This window comes from Lepisosteus oculatus, chromosome 12 (genome assembly GCF_040954835.1).
Source record: "Lepisosteus oculatus isolate fLepOcu1 chromosome 12, fLepOcu1.hap2, whole genome shotgun sequence".
NCBI lineage: Eukaryota > Metazoa > Chordata > Actinopteri > Semionotiformes > Lepisosteidae > Lepisosteus > Lepisosteus oculatus.
This window is the reverse complement of record NC_090707.1, coordinates 24705720-24726125: the sequence shown is the minus strand read 5'-3', so window position 1 is coordinate 24726125 and position 20406 is coordinate 24705720. Positions and strand designations below refer to the sequence as shown.

Genomic DNA, 20406 nt, shown 5'->3' with positions numbered 1-20406 from the left:
CTAGTTGTGTGCGACTGGAGTGACCGGAACCTTCTGCCAGATGGTAGGGGAACAAACAAGTTATGACTGGGGTGAGTGGGGTCAGACATAATTTTGGTGGCTTTTTTCAGACTCCTGGTGTTGTATATTTCCTGGATGGATGGTAAGGCACTGCCAATGATGTGTTGGGCAGTTTTGACCACCCGCTGTAGTGCCTTATGGTCAGCTGCGGTGCAGTTGCCGTACCAGACTGTGATGCGGCTGGTCAGTATGCTCTCCACCATACATCAGCCTTCTCAGGAAGTACAGCCGCTGTTGTGCCTTCTTGATGAGACTGGAGGTGTTCAGTGTCCATGTAAGGTCCTTAGAGATGTGAACACCTAGGAATTTGAAGTTATTCACCATCTTCACCCGCAGACCCTTCTATGTAGATGGGGGAGTGAACTTTTCCTTGTCTTCTGAAGTCAACAATCAGCTCTTTGGTTTTGCTAATGTTGAGACATAGGTTGTTGGTTCGGCACCAGTCTGCAAGTTGTTTTATCTCCTCCCTGTAGGCAGTCTCATCATTGTCAGTGATCAGGCCCACGACTGTGGTATTGTCAGCATACTTGATGATGGTGTTTGTGCTGAACTTGGCAGTACAGTCGTGGGTGAACAGGGAGTAAAGCAGTGGGCAGAGCACACAGCCTTGAGGGGCACCGGTGTTAAGGGTGAGTGTGTTGGAGGTGAGGTTGCCAATCCTGACAGTCTGGGATCTCCTGGTGAGGAAGTCTAGGATCCAGTTGCAGACGGTTGTATCTAAACCTAGAGCCCTGAGTTTGGTAGAAAGTTTTATAGGTATGATGGTGTTAAATGCTGAGCTTAAGTCAATGAACAGCATTCTTGTATAGGTGTTCCTTTTATCCAGGTGGGTTAGTGTGGTGTGTAAAGCTATAGAGATTGCATCCTCTGTGGAGTGGTTTGTGCGATAGGCAAACTGGAGAGGATCCAGTGTTTTTGGAATGCTGGCTTTAATGTGTGGAATAAGTAGTTTTTCAAAGCACTTCATTATGATGGGGGTGAGTGCAATAGGGTGGTAGTTGTTCAGGCATGTGGGGGCTGATTGTTTCGGTACTGGCACGATGGTGGTCGTCTTGAAGCAGCTAGGTACAGTGGCCTGGGCCACGGATATGTTGAAGATGTCAGTACAGACATCAGCTATCTGCCAGGCACATGTTCTGAGTACTAGGCCAGGGATACCATCAGGTCCAGCAGCTTTTTGTGTGTTCACTCTACTACATCTAGCTTGGATAGTGTGGGGGGTGGGGTGGCAGGGGAGTCAGTGTTCCAGGTGGTTGGTTCAGGGTTTTGAGCTTCGAAGCGTGCATAGAAGGTGTTAAGCTTGTTTGGAAGAGAGGGGTCAGTAGCGCTTACAGGGCTTGTTTTGCTCTTTTAGCTTGTGATTGTATTTATGTCTTGCCACATGCGTTGTGGGTTAGTGTTGGTGTTGTAGTGGTGTTCTATCTGGGATTTGTACTGTTTCTTGGCAGATTTTATGCCAGCTCTTAATTTTTTCCTAGTATGGCAAAGTACTTCATAAATATGTTTCGGAATCTCTTCTCAAGGCATGTTTATCTTCTGACTCATCACAACATGGATGAGACTCTCTTCAAATTGAACAATAATTAAAGTTTTTCACATACAAAGAGCTTCTGAAATTTGTGTTTGAATAAATTATACCAAAATGTCAAATAAATACATAAACTCATAAGGGGGCAGAACTATTTTGAGCATTGTAAATCTTATTATAATTTAAAGTAGTCATGCAGAAGCTGATTAAAAAGCATCAATTAACTTTGAGTTCCTTTGGGCAAGGGGATAAAGTTCCACATTTTGTTTCTACAAATATAATGTTGAATTTAAATTACAATCGATTTAGACAAACAAGTTTTGGTACTGCCTGCATATTCAAAAGATTTTGTATGATGTGGTATAAAATATAATCAAACAGTAAAATTGTGATTTTAGTTTTACATCAGAGACATTATGTTTTGTGTTGATCAATGGCAAAAAATCCAAATTAAATACATTATGATTCCATATTGTAACACAATAAAATGGGAAAGGAGTCCAAGGGGGGTGAATACTTTTGACAACCACTGTATACATAGTTGCCAATTCAAAATAGAATACTGAAAGATAATTGTAACACACCCTTTATGTAACCACTTTGTGAAATCTGATAAATTCAAAAATAATTTATCTTTTAAGAATGCAGCAAAGCCACGCCTAGGATGGGAGATAAATATTCAAAGTCATATGGGTATGAAAAACCTTTTTGAAAGAAAATGAATTGAAATCTAAAAAAATAACCTCTGTTCCTCAATGTGCAAATATGACCCCACATTAAATGTATTTCTAAAAAACAACATTGAATCAAACGTCAACATTACAAAACTACATTTTCAACATTTACACTTGTACATAATTACATTATGTTTTATTTTGGATTGAAGACGGTACTAAGTTAAATAATTTGCTCTGCTCTTGCCTTCCCTTGAGACTTAAAAAAGGGTATAAAACATTCATAAGCTATAATTCAGTTTTTTTTTAATATTGTAGATGTTTGTTTTATTATACAAGCAGTATGAGGAGTTGCTTATTTCCATAGTTCTCCAGGAAATAGGTCAACGTTTGACAAGCTTACCTCACATTCCCCAGCACATACAGAAGACTGAATGATGCCTGCTTTTGTAGCTTTTTGAATGTCCACTTGTCACTGACAATGTGAGCTTGTATGACTTGACATAAAACAGAAACACTGGAATTTTATTCAAGAGAAAGCATCTGACCTCCATGCACCTTTTTTTAAGCTCAGGCATGTCCAATCTTGGTCTAGAAGGGTAGTGTGTCTTCAGGTTTTCTTTCCAACTCAGGACTCAGGAATGATTTATCAGAATCCCTAATATAATTGAGGGAATTACAACTTCTTACCATGATACCCTTGTTTAATCAAGACCAGTCTTTTCTTACATAATCAAAAGGTTGGCAATTCAATTCTTCTTTTGAGAAACAAATGCTGTGTGTAGCAGAAAAAAAAAACCAAATAATTAATAATTAGTGTATGTGAAATAATAAGTAAAACAATAGTTTACATAGTATAATTAAGGGAATATTTAGAGTCAGTTGTTTAACTAATTGAATAACAAGTATCCAATGACTGAGCTGTGCATCCCTGACATATACAATGGTCAGAAACCTTGGTTTTCACCATACATGTTAGTGGAAACATGTCATGCCACTATCAAAAAATATGTCAGAGGACCCACAGTGACTCTATTTAGGACCTGCCAAAATTTCACCAAGACCAACCCAGAAAATCATTTAGGAATTCACAAGGAGCCCCAGAGTAACATCAGATGTGGGCCTCTTTTTCTGTGGTTAATGCCAGTGCTCGTGCCTCAACCATCAGATGATAGTTAGGGAGGATAGACCAATAAAAAATGTTCTCTGGAAAGACAAGCCAAATTTAAACATTTTAGCCACAATGAAAACCAAACACTGCCTTCCAATGGAAGAACCTCATCCCAAACCATCAAGCTTAGTGGTGGGAGTACTTTGTTTTGGGGCTGCTTTTTTACCTTAGGTCCCACACAGCTTGCCATCTTTGACAGAACCATAAATTTAGTGTTGTATCTGCAAATTATGGAAGAGAATGTCAGGCCACCTCTCAGCTCACCTTCAACTGAACTGAGCCAAAAGTAGGACGCAAAATGATATGGCAGTATCTGAAACAAGCTGTTCATGCAAATGAACACTCAAGTTTCTTCAGCTTCAAGCAGTTCTGTAAGAAACAATGGGAAAAAATCATGAAGGCAATATGAAAGACTGAGAAACAGTTAAAGGAAACATCTATATGAAGTATCTGTAATTAGCTCTGCAGTAACAGTAATATTAATCTGCTCAGGGAGGTACCACCAATTACTGAGTTTAAGGGTTCACAGACCTACAGTATGCACAAAAATATTAACTGTTACATTATTGTGTAAATTAAATAATCGTGTATATATATATTGTGTCTTTGTGTATACATACAGTATAATCAAGTTATTTTCATATTTTTTTAGAGAGACCTAAATATTAAAAGAATATGGACCAACTTTTTAACTTCTGAGTTAAAAAAGAACAAAGTATATTAAACATAACATTTTTTGCAGTGAACATATTACAAGTATTTTATGAACAAGTATTTTGCATTATAAAGTAGGCATGTTGCCTTTCTTGTATTACATGGTGAAACTTAAAATCTCATTTGAAAATAGCTTTCCAGCCAACAACTCTGAATATATGATCTCTTTTTAGAAATACTTTTTCTGAAGTGTTTTTAATAAAAAATACCTCATTTTGTGTTATTAAAAAGTGATGGTATAACTAAATTAATAAACTTTGTTCTTTTTTTGCTTTTTCATATTAACCTATATTATGGTTCCCGATACAGGATCACTGACTCAATAAGGAACCTACTGTACATTTATTCAAAAATGGATGTAGTGAGTACATTTGAAAACTAGAGCTAGAATTAAAAACCTATAGGCAGAGACTTTGAAAAGGAGGCTCCTTACAGAATGCAATATTTGCACTGTGCAGCTTTTCATTATTGTATTGTTTTTCCAAAAGGGCATTGATGTACATGGCAACAATAATATAGGTATGGAGAAAGCAGACAAGAAAAGAAAAAAGAGATTCATGGAAGAATAAATATACAGTGCACATTCAAGGGTTAAATTAAATTCACATGATCATGACTGTGTGAATTGTTACGCATTTCACACGTGTCTCTGACCCATCTCACATTCCCACGCGCACTGTTTGACAACGCTCACGCCACAAGTAATGTACCTATCACCATAAATTCCCGTAACTATTTCATTTATCCTTTTTCCTCACTAGCCTGCTCAATATTGTGGATTCTCCTCAAGTTCCCTAGTGCACGTCATTTTCTCTTGCTAATTGGTATCAGACATTCTTGCTTGCCCCCTCATTTACGTTTTAGTCTTGTGTTTCGGACTGTTACTTTCCTGTTGTCTCAACCATTATCAGACCTTCTTGCTTGTTTCCTGGATTACATTTTAGCCTCGTGATTTGGTTTTGAATTCTCTCTCTCTCTCCTGAATCCTGCACAGGATCCATACTCCCTTCCCTGCCTTCTGTTACAGTGAATAATATTTTAGTGATAAATAACAATTGCACTCAGTGTGCCATTACTGCCTGATGAGGGCAAATGTAAACTACTTACAGTACAGTCTTCTGTGTTGGTAGTGTTTGACTTCCTTGTTTTTATTGGACTGTGCTTAAAAAAAAAAATCCCCTAGAGGAAAATAAAGCTTGAATTGAATAAAGTAAAAATTACCAGCCTCAGAAAGCTGTTTCATTTTTATTTGGACTCAACAGTGCATAATTGCTAACCAGTTAGGGCTTATACTGTACATGTGTTGTATGCAAAGTGATAATTACAGTACTATTCATAATTTACAGCAACTGCATACTCTTCATAAAAACAAATTAACCCTTATAGATGTTTATTGTTGACAGACAGATAAGACAGGTAATTGGTGACTCAAATTGACAATGGAAACACCTCATAGATCCATGACAGGATTTCTATTAAAAAACATCAGAAAGAGTGTACAATACTAAAGAATTTTAAGAATGTATTAACAGAGGAAGTTTAGTAGTTTTACACAAACTATACAGTAGGTCTTTTTCTGATGGTCTTTTCAGAAATGTACTGCACTAATACTTTCCCATCTCGATTTAGCTTCGAAATGTCATTCAGATGATACTTCTGACAGATATTTGGGTTATGCAACAATGTTCTAAGTAGGATTAAAGACAATGCATACACAGATGCACATATATTTTTAATGTTATCAAAAGATTTTTGTAATGTGGTAAACATTCAGACAAACAGAAAAATTCTGATACTTCAACAGCCTCCAATAAGTATTATTTAATTAATGTTAGAAATTCAGCAACACAGTAAATGAGTAGACTCCAATGGTCTTATCATCTACAGTGCCTTGCGAAAGTATTCGGCCCCCTCAAATTTTCAACCATTTGCCACATTTCAGGCTTCAAACATAAAGATATAAATTTTTTATTTTATGTGAAGAATCACCAACAAGTGGGACACAATTGTGAAGTGGAACGAAATCTATTGGATTTTTGAAACTTTTTTAACTAATAAAAAAATGAAAAGTGGGGTGTGAAAAATTATTCGGCCCCTTTACTTTCAGTGCACCAAACTCACTCCAGAAGTTCAGCGAGGATCTCTGAATGATCCAATGTTGTCCTAAATGACTGATGGTGATAAATAGAATCCACCTGTGTGTAATTAAGTCTCTGTATAAATGCACCTGCTCTGTGATAGTCTCAAGGTTCTGTTGAAAGCGCAGAGAGCATCATGAAGACCAAGGAACACACCAGGCAGGTCCGTAATACTGTTGTGGAGAAGTTTAAAGCCGGATTTGGATACAAAAAGATTTCCCAAGCTTCAAACATCCCAAGGAGCACTGTGCAAGCGATCATCTTGAAATGGAAGGAGTATCAGACCACTGCAAATCTACCAAGACCTGGCCGTCCCTCTAAACTTTCAGCTCAGACAAGGAGAAGACTGATCAGAGATGCAGCCAAGAGGCCCATGATCACTCTGGATGAACTGCAGAGAACTACAGCTGAGGTGGGAGAGTCTGTCCATAGGACAACAATCAGTCTTACACTGCACAAATCTGGCCTTTATGGAAGAGTGGCAAGAAGAAAGCCACTTCTCAAAGATATCCATAAAAAGTCTCGTCTAAAGTTTGCCACAAGCCACCTGGGAGACACCCCAAACATGTGGAAGAAGGTGCTCTGGTCAGATGAAACCAAAATCGAACTTTTTGGCCACAATGCAAAACGATATGTTTGGCGTAAAAGCAACACAGCTCATCACCCTCAACACACCATCCCCACTGTCAAACATGGTGGTGGCAGCATCATGGTTTGGGCCTGCTTTTCTTCAGCAGGGACAGGGAAGATGGTTAAAATTGAGGGGAAGATGGATGCAGCCAAATACAGGACCATTCTGGATGAAAACCTGTTGGAGTCTGCAAAAGACCTGAAACTGGGACGGAGATTTATCTTCCAACAAGACAATGATCCCAAACATACAGCAAAATCTACAAAGGAATGGTTCACAAATAAACGTATCCAGGTGTTTGAATGGCCAAGTCAAAGTCCAGACCTGAATCCAATCGAGAATCTGTGGAAAGAGCTGAAAACTGCTGTTCACAAACGCTCTCCATCCAACCTCACTGAGCTCGAGCTGTTTTGCAAGGAAGAATGGGCAAGAATTTCAGTCTCTCGATGTGCAAAACTGATAGAGACATACCCCAAGCGACTTGCAGCTGTAATCGCAGCAAAAGGTGGCTCTACAAAGTATTAACGCAAGGGGGCCGAATAATTTTGCACGCCCCACTTTTCATTTTTTTATTCGTTAAAAAAGTTTCAAAAATCCAATAGATTTCGTTCCACTTCACAATTGTGTCCCACTTGTTGGTGATTCTTCACATAAAATAAAAAAATTTATATCTTTATGTTTGAAGCCTGAAATGTGGCAAAAGGTTGAAAAGTTCAAGGGGGCCGAATACTTTCGCAAGGCACTGTAACTGCAAATTGTGTTAATGCAGAATACTTGAATTAAAGTACGTCATTGTTACACTGTGGAAAACCAGTGGACAGACTTCACAGACATCTGCTCTTTATTGTTCATAACTCATAACTGACACAGAATGTCTTACAGCAGTAACCCCCAAAACCCAAAGTGCAACAGCATCCTAAACCCCAAACAGAAGCTGTGAGCAACATACTGTAATAGTCGTCTAATGCCTTTTCAAAGTAGCAGTCTTCAGAAGGAGTTTAAAATCGTCATTCTTTGTAGGTTATATAGAGAGAGTCACTATAACCTTATGTAGTTCTTTGAAAAAGTAGAGTTAGATGTATGGTAATCTCTGTAAAGCATACAGAAAAGTAATGGGAAAAAAGGTAACGCTCACCACACATCAGCTATTAGTGGGGAGGAGGACAGGGTAATGAAGCCAATTCATAGATGTGGCTTATTAGGAGGCCATGATTGGTAAGGGCCAATGGGAAATTTGGCCAGGACGCCGGGGTTACAGCACCTGTTTACAGTATAGTGTCCCCGTCACCATACTGGGGCATTAGGACCCACATGGACCACAGTGTGAGCACCCCCTGCTGGCCCCACTAACACCTCTTCCAGCAGCAACCTTAGTTTTTCCCAGGAAGTCTCCCATCCAGGTACTGACCAGGCTCACACCTGCTTAGTTTCAGTGGTGAGTTGCAGATTGATATGGCTGCTGGCATGATGTGTTTAAAGATGATCAAAACCTCCTTAAATTAGGTTCAGCCACAGCTATATAAGAATATATTATATTATTTATTAAGCCCTATTAGTGGCATGGTGGTGCAGTGGTTAGCTTTGCTGCCCTGAAGTGCTGGGCCCTTGGTTCAATACCAGACCTGAGGCACTATCTGCTTGGTGTGTGTATGTTCTTTATGTTGTATGTTTATATGTTCGCGTGGGTTTTCTCTGGGTGCTCTCCCATAGGCCAAGACATACTTGTAGGTTAATTGGCTTCTGGGAAAACTGGCCCTAGATGTGAGTGTGTGTGTCTGTGTATCTGCCCTGCAATGGACTGGTAAACTGTCCAAGGTGCCAATTAGAAAAATTGATTGATGTATTAATCACTATTACTTTTTGTTTTCCCCTCCATATCTAGTTGTCATTATCATTAGAATTCAGTTATTTTCTCTGCTAAAGGACCCTATCACTCTCACTGATTTCTGGAAAAATGAGAAGTTAGAAAAAGTGAGAAAGTAAGTTAGTGTTACTTCAGTAAACAACACTTCAGAGCAATGTGCAATGGTAAGTTACTTCTGAGAATTAGATTTCAACAGGAAAATAAACTAAAGAAAGTTTTTTTTAAGTTCATTAAGCCTGAGAAGCAATTGTGGCTTCCTGCAAATTGTATACTAAGGTCTATGAAGTAAAACAGATGGCCCTTATTGATTAAAATAATGTATATTTCAAATATGTTTCTTCCTCAAAGTGTTGTTAGAATTGAATTCATACTACATTGAAATCTTTTTTGCTCCATTATATAAAGACAACCGACGGGCATTCTGTACACTGCAACTTTCTTATTTCAAAATTGCATTTTTATTCATTTTGCCAGTTGGAATGTAGCTGAGGTTAACAAAGCAGGTCAATCGAAATAAAAATCCAATTTGTATTTAAATTAATTCATTCCATATATGTATTTGACACAGAATGAAGCGGGGGTAGGGAAGTTGCTTGGGGGCTGTGTTTATTTGAGTTATGCTTTTAATGGTCAGTATTTGTTTTGGGCATGGTATGTTTTTTCTCTTTTGTATCTGCTTCCATCTCTTTTTAAGGTCTTCTTGCCACCCTAGCACAAACAGCAACAGCAGAAAACAACTATTACAGATTGAGTGGCACACTGTTTGCCTTAAAACTGGTCAGTTTACACACAGTCAAAGGTGACGCATAAGATGCGTCAGTGCTGAGCATGCTGGGACCACACCTGGAACAGAGAGAGAGCAGAATGACAAAAGAGAAAGAAAGAAGTGACAGTGTACCATTACACCTGTCAATCAGTATATACAGTAGTCAGTTGCACAAGGTTATGTACAGTAGCCTAGCCCCCATGATCACCTAGACATTCCTACTGTAGCTCTCATTTTAGTCCTGTAGTTTTAGCGCATCAAAGGTGCACCTGAAGAATGGACCAGCTGACCAACTAGATGATATGTAATACGTGGCCATTGGTGGTCATGGGGTTTGGGAGATCTTTCCTAGTTTACCCTGTTTTGTTGTATATAGCCAGGCCAGGGGAGGTATAATGGAATATATTGCTTTGGGACTAACAAGTGGCTCCGAGGATCTGATAGCATATACAGGATGAACAGTCCTATCACTGGTAAAATAGCTGACTACAATACCTACAAATTGACTATTGTGACATACTATCAGAGCTAAATTTACCATACACATTCTCTTCTGCTTCAGAAATGTCTGAGCAAAACAGAAGCCTTCAGTCCAGTGTTAGTAATTGAGCATTCATTATATTGAAGTTAAAAAATCTGGCACAAAGAGGAAAACTGCTGTCATTGCCATGAAAATCATGTCCTGTGAAACTCTGGGAGATTGGTCCAAGAGGTGGGAGGTCTAATTACCAATCAAATGGTATCCATTATCCAAAGTGGTGTTCTGTGTTAGGAAATTATGTAGCAAAGGGTACCCGCTCTTCATGGTGACACACTGGTAGTCTACCAGGAAAACAAATAAACATGCAAAACTAACACATTCTATAAGAAAGGTGGGTAAAGGCTCATGTCAGAGGCTTCAGAAGACAGCAGCCTGGTAGCCCAACTAACCAGTTAAGATGGAAGGTTAAGAGAATCTTACAGTCTTGGCCAGGAAGTTTGAATTGGGTCACAATGATACCTGGGACCGGTCTTGTGTGATGTGAAAGAAGAGGACCCTGACAAATAGCACTTGAAACTCACCTACCCTGCAGATAAAGGTATAAAGTAGTTCAGGTGGGTAGCTGCGTCAGCATGCGTAGGCTGCAAACGAACAAGTAATAGATTTATTCCATGCTGAAAAAAAAGAAGAAGAAAACACAATGTTTCGGTCATGGAGCCTTCTTCAGGTGTGAGAAAGACAAGGCAGTAAGCAAAGGTAATGTAGTAGGAGAACAAAGGCTGGGAGAGAGGAGGAGCGAGAGGCAGGAGCAGGACACAGAAAGAGAGGCCAATAAAGAGGTGTGAAGTCAGAATAGGTGTAGAGAGGTATGAAATGAAACCTCCAATGAGTGGAGAAAATGTAGAAGAAAAGTAGTCTGTCATTAAGAGAAGGGGGAAGGTGTGATCTTAGCTGCAATTTTCTAGAAATTTTGGTTTCTGTAGTCTTTCTGATGTATGAGTTCGGAAAACCGTCTCTGAGAACACAAACAGAAAGATTAGAGTGGTCATGGCCGTCAGAGGTGAAATGGGCTTGGAGAGATCTTTAATTTCACACCCTAACATGTTCTCTGAAGCGGTCTCCGAGTCTCCTTCCTGTTTCTCCAATGTAGATGGCTGGGTATTTACTGCAAGAGATACAGTAAATAAGGTTGCTGGAGGTACAAGATGCCATCTGGGTGATCCGGAATTGGCCTGAGGGGGCTTGAATGAGTGTGGTGGTGGCTGTGTATTTGCAGGTGATACAGCCAGCTCTGTTGCAAGGGAAAGTGCCTGGTGTGGATGGTTGCTGAGGGTGGTCAAGAGAGCTGTGAACAAGAAGATTGCGCAGATTAGGTGGTAGGTGATATGAGATGATGGGGCGGTCAGAAAAGAGGGCCCCAATGGAGGGATCATCCTGTAGGATAGAAAAGTTGTCGTTAACAGTCCTGGGGATAGGAAGTGTGTTGGGGTGGTAGGAAAGCACCAAAGGACTGCGGTTGTTGCGGCGGGGGTTCCTGATTTAGTTGAGGGGTGTTTTTGGCTCAGGCAAGGGCCCTGTCAATAACACTGCTGGGGTATCCTCTGTTGATGAAAAAGAAGTACATTTTGAGGGCTTGGCTCTGGAAGTCGAAGTCGTTGCTGCATAATCGTAGTAGCCGAAGGAACTCTGAAAAAGGGAGATAGTTTTTAGTGTGTTTGTGGTGAAATGAGCTATACAGGAGATAGCTGTGTAAATCTGTGGGTTTGTAATAAACCAAAGCGGAGAGTTGTTGATGGAGAAGTTGATGTCTGGAAACGGAAGAGTAGTGGAAGATATGTTAACCGTACATTTGAGGGACGGGTGGAAGTTGGTGAAATGATGCAGAAAGCACTCAAGCTGGTCGTTGGAGCATGTAGTAGCACCGACGCAGTTGTCAATGTATCGCTTGTAGAGGTCAGGGACATTGTAGGAAGCAAAGAAGCATCCACATCTGTCCTCAAAGGGCCTTCACATGATGGAGACATTGATAGCCCTCTGTGATTGAAGTCTCACATAAAAAGTCTTTTAGATAGAAATGCCAGTAAGATGCAAATAAAAGAAAGAAAAAGCCTGAGCAACTAAGGATCTTTCATGAGAAAGCATGGCCAATAATATCCAGAATGTATGCAGAAAATAGGACAGGCCAAGGCAATTTAAATGATAAACACTGTAGAAGGCTTTATGAGCATATTGTCAGGTTAGCAATAAGACTAAACATGGCTTAGCCATAGATTAAATCTTATCCACAGCTTCTAGAGATGAAGCTGGGCAGACCAGAGGGACATTGCAGAGTCCCATTGACATAGCAGCTCAGCAAAAGTCAGTAAGATACTGTAGCACTTTCCCATTCATAATGAGTGCACTTCATCTTTAAAATGTATACCACTGGGTCTGCATGTATCACTCAATAGTGGGAGGAACTAGTTTAAAACCATATTACGTGGTTGGATCCCCACTTCATTGTCCATTTGTTTTAGTAGAAGTTACTAATGAGTAGAAATCTGTTATTGCAATGTGGAATATCTCTGCTTTAAAAATACTGACTGATTAGAGCTGTATTTTATGAATTTGAAATTAATCAAAATAAATGACTGTTATGTAGCTTATTTAATCCTACTCAGTTTCAGATGATGTGATTTTGTCACTTGATTCATGCTACTCTTGGCTGGTAAATTGTGGATGTTAACATCTCCATTATTATATAACATGAATTCACAATGAGGAGAGAAATTATCCTGTAAAATATAGAGAATTAAAAGGGTTATTAGTAATAACCTTATATAACATATATAACCTTTCTATTTTAGCAGACATTCTTGAATTCATTGATAATTGGCATTTGAAAATTCTGTGGATTTAAAAGGAAGGTAAAGACAGCTTATCCCATGTTGCATTTAATGTGTTTTAACAAGTACTTACCCATTTCAAATTATCTCTGGAACAGAAAACATATTTTAAGGGTAGAAGCTCAAAATCAAGCTGAAAATCTATTTTAACTACCCTCTCATTATTCACCACTGCATGTAAAGATTATATTTAAATTTATTTCTTTTCAGTTACTGTAGTTCCTGCTTAGTCACATTTATCCAAGAGAGGTCCTCCTGGGATACAACAATGAAACCATCAGATCAGCTCATTTTCCTGCAAATCTTAGCGGTTGAAGGCATTCAAAGCATATAATTTCTTCATTCCATGAATTACTGTTCCACAATATTTCATCATAGACACTGAAAACATTATCCGAATAAATTTATTTTTTATACTAAGTTACTGCCTTCTGATTCTAGATTTATTAGACATTGATAGAGACTCAAATAATCAATACAAGCCTACAGAGAGCAGTTAAGGAGAACGAAAACTCAAATTCATTCTCCTTTACTTGATATTTAAATCCATTTGCTACCTCTTGTAAAGTGCTTATTGAGGCAAGAAAACAGAGCAACATACTGTAGTTCAGATGTGTAGTGAAGCATACAATCCATTAAATATATGTGGCCTAAAATAAGTGAATACAAACGTCATCTGCACTGTGATGGCCATAAAGGTTTGCCAGTTAACACAGAAGCATGTGGAAAATGTACTCATTAATTCAATTAACTTTTATTAAAAAACTATTACTCCAACCATTACTTATGTAGTAGTGTCTTAATGTGTTATTTGAAAACAAAAGAAAGGTTACAAACAAGAGTTAGTTACAAACAATTAGTTTGTAGCTAATTTATCAAAAGATCTCATCTTCCCATTTCTTAAAAGAAGCCCAGCCATTTGCTTCAACACCATGGCTGGATAACTCTCACAGCCTATGGTCTTGGGGGTGCTGATAAACAATTACTGTAGAATGAGTGTCATGTGCAGTGCAGGTGTGTAGTATAACCTTCAGATCCTCACAGTGCTGTGTGCTGATTAGGGCTGAGAGCTTTCAGAGAGTGGCTGCCCAGTCCTGGTCCTGGAGGGCCAGAGTATAAGCAAGTCTACACTTCATTCCAGTCCTAATGTCCTAAATCAGCTTGTTTTCAATTTAGTGTACAAATTTAGCCACTTCTTGTAATTATTGAAGTGCTGCTTCATCAAAGAGACAGAAAACCTGAAGACGCACTAGTCTTTTAGGATCAGGAGTGGATAACCTTGTTCTAGAGTTTCAAAATAGATGATGAATCCTTGCCTGAATGGTCAGTAGAAATCCCAGTTTTGACAATAATAGTTACTGGACTGAAAGTTAATATTGTTAGTCAGTTTTGACAGTACTATGATTAATACTTAAAAATCATTAAGCACTGAAGCCTGTGTTAACTTGATTTTCTTTAACTTCAGATTTAAAAAAATATCAGGTTTCAACACAATTCTGTTGTCTTTTCATGCCAACACCAACATACAGAACTTCCAACCTTGACAATGTATTATGATGTCTTGATTAACAGCCGTTGTGAAAGGTTCAGATATGCTTACTTTCCCAGATTCAATTTCCCATCATTATTTAGCACTATGAAAACCTTTTACTCCTAAATTTATACAAATAATTTGGTGTGCAAATAATGGTTAGATGGATAAGAAATCATTCTGTACATTCCAATTTTTAAACCATCTAGTTTTTGAAACCATAGGACAAAATTTGGATTTTATTTTCTCCTTGGCGTTTTTATTACTGTTGTGTGAACCAGTTACTGTACCATAAAACATGCCTTATGTGAAGTTTGCTTAAAATCTATAATTATTTCAGTTGTTGCATAATTTGACAGCACTCTATCAGTGACATGCTAGCAGGAAAAAGAGGCACTTCAGTGTCCTTGGACTTCAGTGTTTGATTGATTGATTCTGAGTACCCTGAATTATGAAATTAAGGAATGAGGTTGTGCATAATGTAATTCAGTGTGCTAGAGGAAAATTACCGGTTTTCTGTAACACATTCCTGTGTGTAATGTACAGTACATAACCATTTTTTTATTGTTGTTTTATAGTATCATTTGAAACACACATTTTAAAGTGATTTTCCTATAATTTCCTATCATGTACAGTATATTGTCAACTGAATGTACGGTGTAATTGCTAAAAACAAAGAATCCATATTTGCAGCTACCATTTTGTTAACAGTTCACTCTGCATGGAGGTCCTAGCCTTTATGTCCTTTAGCAAGGTGGACCTTGCTTTCCACAAATGCATCTAATTTTCACTGTCATTGTCACTTGTTATTACGTTTTACAATGTAACAAGGTCAAATTGTCATGCATTTATTTGTACACAGCTACACGTACAATAAGAAGGCACTACCATCATAATATAAGGCATTGGTAGTTTTTCTGACACCAAGATATTGAATATGGCATTGGACAATTCAGTGTCAAGCTCTCAGAGCCTATAGATGTAAACACTTGCTGTTTTCAAATGATCTTCTCACAGGTGCTTTATGAAGGGACAGAGGATAGAAGAGATGTTTTCCAGGAAAGGGCTAGGAGGGTGTGGACCAATATGTGACAATCCTGCATGTACAGTATTTGTTCTTTCAGATGCATTGAAGGAACTGCACCTTTTTTGTGGTAACATGCCAAATTCAACAAGGAAAGCCCCATCCAGGTGGACTTTATAAGAGTTGGTTTGGTGTGCCATCTGCCGATAACATGATATCTGGGTCTCTGCACTTTGTGAGCCAGTGCTGAACTTCAATCTTTGTTGTACTATTTGCATACAAATTATGCAGCAAATAATGGTGTTTGGCAGCATTTTCACCAATACTTGGTGTCACCACAGAGACATTGAGCTTTCACATTGTTCATAATTAGCCTACAGTTTTACAGTGTCCTAAGTATAGAAAAATCACCAGGGAAACTCAGTTCTAACCATGAGAGGTCTTATTACCTTATTTACTGAAGTGCCCTTATGTTTTAAGGATATGTGTTTCAGCCAGTGGACTATTTGAAGTACATTGGAATAGGCAAGTTAGTATAGTGTTTCAATATGTAATGAATTTGGTATCATTTAAGAGACGAGTCTACAGGTCATAATGTCGTATTCTAAAAATATTGAAAAAGATATTTGTTTGCTTCACATCATTAATACAACTTGATGTAAGATAGTATGTCTGTTATATCTTGTCTGTTATTGTGTGGCTATTAAGTTTTTATACTTTTCATTTTATATCACAGAGAACTTCAGGGAAAAAAACAGTAGGAATACTTCTTCAGATCTTAATTTTATATTATTTACAGCATTAAAATGTGTGAAGTTCAGATTATATCTATCACAGCAAGATTCTTCAGGGAGAAAATTGAAAGCCATAGGAGTTCCTACAAAAATAAAGAAAAAAAACGTTTAATATTTCATATTTGTTTATAAGAAAATAATAGTAACAACAACTAAGAATCACCATAAAAGAAGATCAAGAACCCCATCATTGAGATTTTCATGTCCAGCAGACTTGAAAGTCCTTCCTGAAAATTTAGTAAAAAATACATTGGTTTACACAACCACCATTCTTTCCATATTTTATTATCTACTAAGCACTGGGAGCTATGTATCTTTGTTCTGAAATGGTAATTTGTCTCTATAAATCAGATTAAATATTCTCATATAAAGTATAACTTTACACTTACAGATGATCTTTAATGATCAGCAGTAACAATCTAAGAACTATGGAAGCCCGTTTCCGCCAGGGAGTAAAAAAAAAACGCGCTATGGTATCTCAGAATTGCGACTTTGTATATCAGAATTCCGACTTAGTATCTCAGAATTGCGACTTAGTAAGTCAGAATTGCGACTTAGCAACTCAGAATTCCGACTTAGTATCTCACATTTGCGACTTCGAAATAGCCATATTTCATTGTCTGTCCTTTTGTTATTGTAACAGATTCAGGTTCTAGGGCTTGTGCCCTCGCCGCTCCCACCCTAGTTCGTGCCTCGCTGCACTGGCTCACTTTCTTTTACCCCGGCGGCCAGCATTCCTGTTATGCGCAGGGGAGGGTGGTGTACTGCAACCAGATTGTACAACCTGTATGTCGGCCATTCCGTTACACTATTTTCATGAATTGTACAGGATCATAGGATCTATAAGCCTGAAGACTTGTCCTGTACAGTGCCCTGATAAAAATCAAATTAATTACACTAATTTTTATAGAATCCCATTTCTGCCAGTGAGGCTTCCATAGTACCCGGATGGAATAGTGCACGGTGGGCTTTTTAAAAATAGTTTTTATTTACGTAGACAGAATATGAAATAAGATACAGAAATAGGCACTTCACATCCAGAAGAATTCAAAATTATAAAAGCTGAAACATACTTTTTACATATTTTCCATTGTATATCCTTTTTTACTTAAAAAAGAAGGTCTTCTTTAGCTCAGCTGGCAAGACTCAGGTTCGAGCCAGTGTAGCGAGGCACGAACTAGGGTGGGAGTGGCGAGGGCACAAGCCCTAGAACCCGAATCTGTTACAATAACAAAAGGACAGACAATGAAATATGGCTATTTCGAAGTCACAAATGTGAGATATATGAAGTCGGAATTCTGAGTTGCTAAGTCGCAATTCTGACATACTAAGTCGGACTTCTGAGTTGCTAAGTCGCAATTCTGAGATACTAAGTCGGAATTCTGAGTTGCTAAATCGCAATTCTGAGATACTAAGTTGGAATTCTGACTTACTAAGTCGCAGTTCTGAGATACTAAGTCAGAATTCTGACTTACTAAGTTGCAATTCTGAGATACTAAGTCGGAATTCTGAGATACCGTAGCGTGTTTTTTTTTTACTCCCTGGCGGAAACGGGCTTCCATAAAGAATTGCCAATTCAGGAGAACAAAATTCTAGTTTAAACTGATGCTGGAGGTTCATTCATTCTTTCTTGATAAAAGCTTTGTGCACATACTGTATACTGTTAATAATCTATGTTAGAGGCAACACTGGAGAATACATTTGGTGTTGTCTTTGAAATTGTTAGTGTATCATTTTAATTTGGTCAGCTTCTTCATGTCAGGCCAGTTGATAAACTTCGGTTTCCAACTAATTGCTTTCATGCATATTTCCATTTATTGAAGTTTTTATTCCTTTGAGGGTTTTCAATAAAATCTTCCTTTTCTGATTTAAGTCCTTCCCTGAATGCCTGGGTAAGTTGGTGTCATCAATCCAGAGAAAGACGTTTCTGCCTTTGGTCATCTCTGTTTGCCAATAAGGTCATCTGGTTCGTATCCCAACCTCATACCAGTGTTCACCAATCCACTGGGAAGAAACCTTGATCCTTTACTTCCTTGACACTTTTGCCAGTCACAATCTCCAAACACAAAGCTTGACAGCAAGTTTCCATTGGTTACACTCAAAAGCCTTTGACAAACAAACAGGATCTTCAAATCAGCAGGTGGGTTGACATTTTCATTTCATTCTGGGTCCTTGGTTGTGTAAAAGCACAAATCTTAGATGCCAGTCAGGCTTTTACTTTTCTGCAATGGAGACACCGCAGGCAGTCGTTTCAAATGTTCTGCTGCTGCTGCAGACAAATGAGAGAGAACAAAGGCAAAAGCATCTCCTTGATGTAATAAAATACATGTTGCATTTCTAAAAGCATGACAAGCAATTGTGAGGTGAATCGCCCTCTTGTAGATTGCAAAATCAGATATGTTTGGCTTTGAAACAAAATCCCAAAATTATTTTATCAGTGACATTGAATGGGTAAGTTGTTTTTATTATTGATTAACTACTTTTTGTGTTCATATTATATATGGACAGCAAATAGACAGAATGCCTTAATACATTATCCTTTAACACCATCTCATGTTTTTTATTGCTTCTTAATTAAATAGAAAGGTTGTGGCCTTAAATCAGGTTAAACTCTGTGAAGAATTAAGCTACATTTCATTAACATTCCTCTTTAATGTATCCATGCCACATGCATGATTTAGCAGGTATTCAGATATAACTAATGATGGTTCTCTGGACGTTGTGCCTTTTTTTCCTAATCTCTTTCAAGTTCTTTTCATTCAGTTTGCTTTACTATGTCATCTTTCTTCAGGGAAAGTTCAAAACACAGTGGCAGTAAATGATGAGTGGTATTAAGCCTCTTGACAAGTGTGCAAAACAGTTTACAGTTTAAATTTGGTCATATACATACATTTGTTTACTTTTGAATACAGTCTATGACATCTTATCACTGGTATGAAGTACGAGACCATGCTAAAAATCCATATTAAACAAACCATGCTTGGAATTGTGGATACAGGAAAATAAAACAAAAGGACACAAAGAGGTATATCCAGAAATAAAATCTCAGTAGGCAAATGCGCAACCATGACAAGCAACATAAGCACAGTGAGGTCTGTTCTGTTTGGAGTTGAGTAATATATATGAGCTAGAATATTTTGGTAAATTCTTCAGACTTTTCACAAGTCTTTTAACTACAAAACTAGTGGTAGTAAAACTAAAAACAGCATCTCCTCCAGGGAAAGTGGGGTAATAGGGGTCAAACAGTCGTTTCTATCTTTTCAATGATTTCCACAGTTGATTTTGAAGGGGACAGAAGGGTGCATTCGTCCTGGTCCCAAATGCTGCCGGGACTGGAGTCCTCATCTGTGCTCAGCTCATCATCTTCCTCTTCCTCTTCATCCTCCGTGTCCTCATCACAGGACTCCAGGTAGTGCAGCCCCAGTGCATTGATTCCAGAATCTTCAGAACTGGAGGGTGAGGAGCAATGGTCCATTTTGGGCCCACTGGCCTTTTCCCTGCCTCCGACTCCAGGGGCTGCTGCTGACATTGTCTGTTGGTAGTTTGAACTGGGACGGGCTCCCTGGACAGGTGGTTGGGAAGGTGCCTGCGCAGGCAGAGGTGCTGGCACCTGAGGTGAGGGTCGCTGTACATAGCACATTTTGCCATTGATGCGTTTCACCTGATAATCATCAATGAAGAGCTCAGAGATCAGGCAGTACTTGGGAGACTCTGGGCAGGGCGGTGGCTGGAAGCATGGGGCTGTCTTGAGGAAGCGTTCAGTCAGGGACACAGACAGGTTGATGGTATTGGTATAGTCAGAGGGTGCGGCTGGGACTGGGGTGCTGGGCAGCTGACCCACATTGGTCATAGGCTGGTAGACATATTTACCTACAGAAGAGAAAAAGAGTCACCATTTACATGAAGCAATATGAAGAGAAATGTGAAAGAGAGGAGCACAACTAGTAGAAAACCATTGTTGGCATTTGTATGATGTTTCATTGTCTAACTCTTCTTACACATTCACTAAAAAGGCCATTATTAAATAATTGAAAAGGTGAGCACACTTTTTTGTGCTTGAACACACCTTTATTTTTCTGTAGTTTGGACAAACCCTAATTTAAGGAGGAGAAATGGTATAATCTGTATCATTATGCTTTATTGAG

General features: G+C 38.5%; 1 protein-coding gene across 1 annotated transcript in view; it reads right to left on the bottom strand.

Moving 5' to 3' along the window:
* Positions 1-17230: 17230 nt before the first annotated feature.
* LOC102683537 (UPF0524 protein C3orf70 homolog B) overlaps positions 17231-20406 on the bottom strand; it is a 34340-nt gene continuing 31164 nt past the window's right edge. Inside the window, exon 2 of the mRNA XM_006636652.3 lies at positions 17231-20131. Within this exon, the coding sequence (XP_006636715.1) occupies positions 19500-20131 (632 nt within the window). The 3' untranslated portion in view covers positions 17231-19499. The remainder of the gene's footprint in view (positions 20132-20406) is intronic.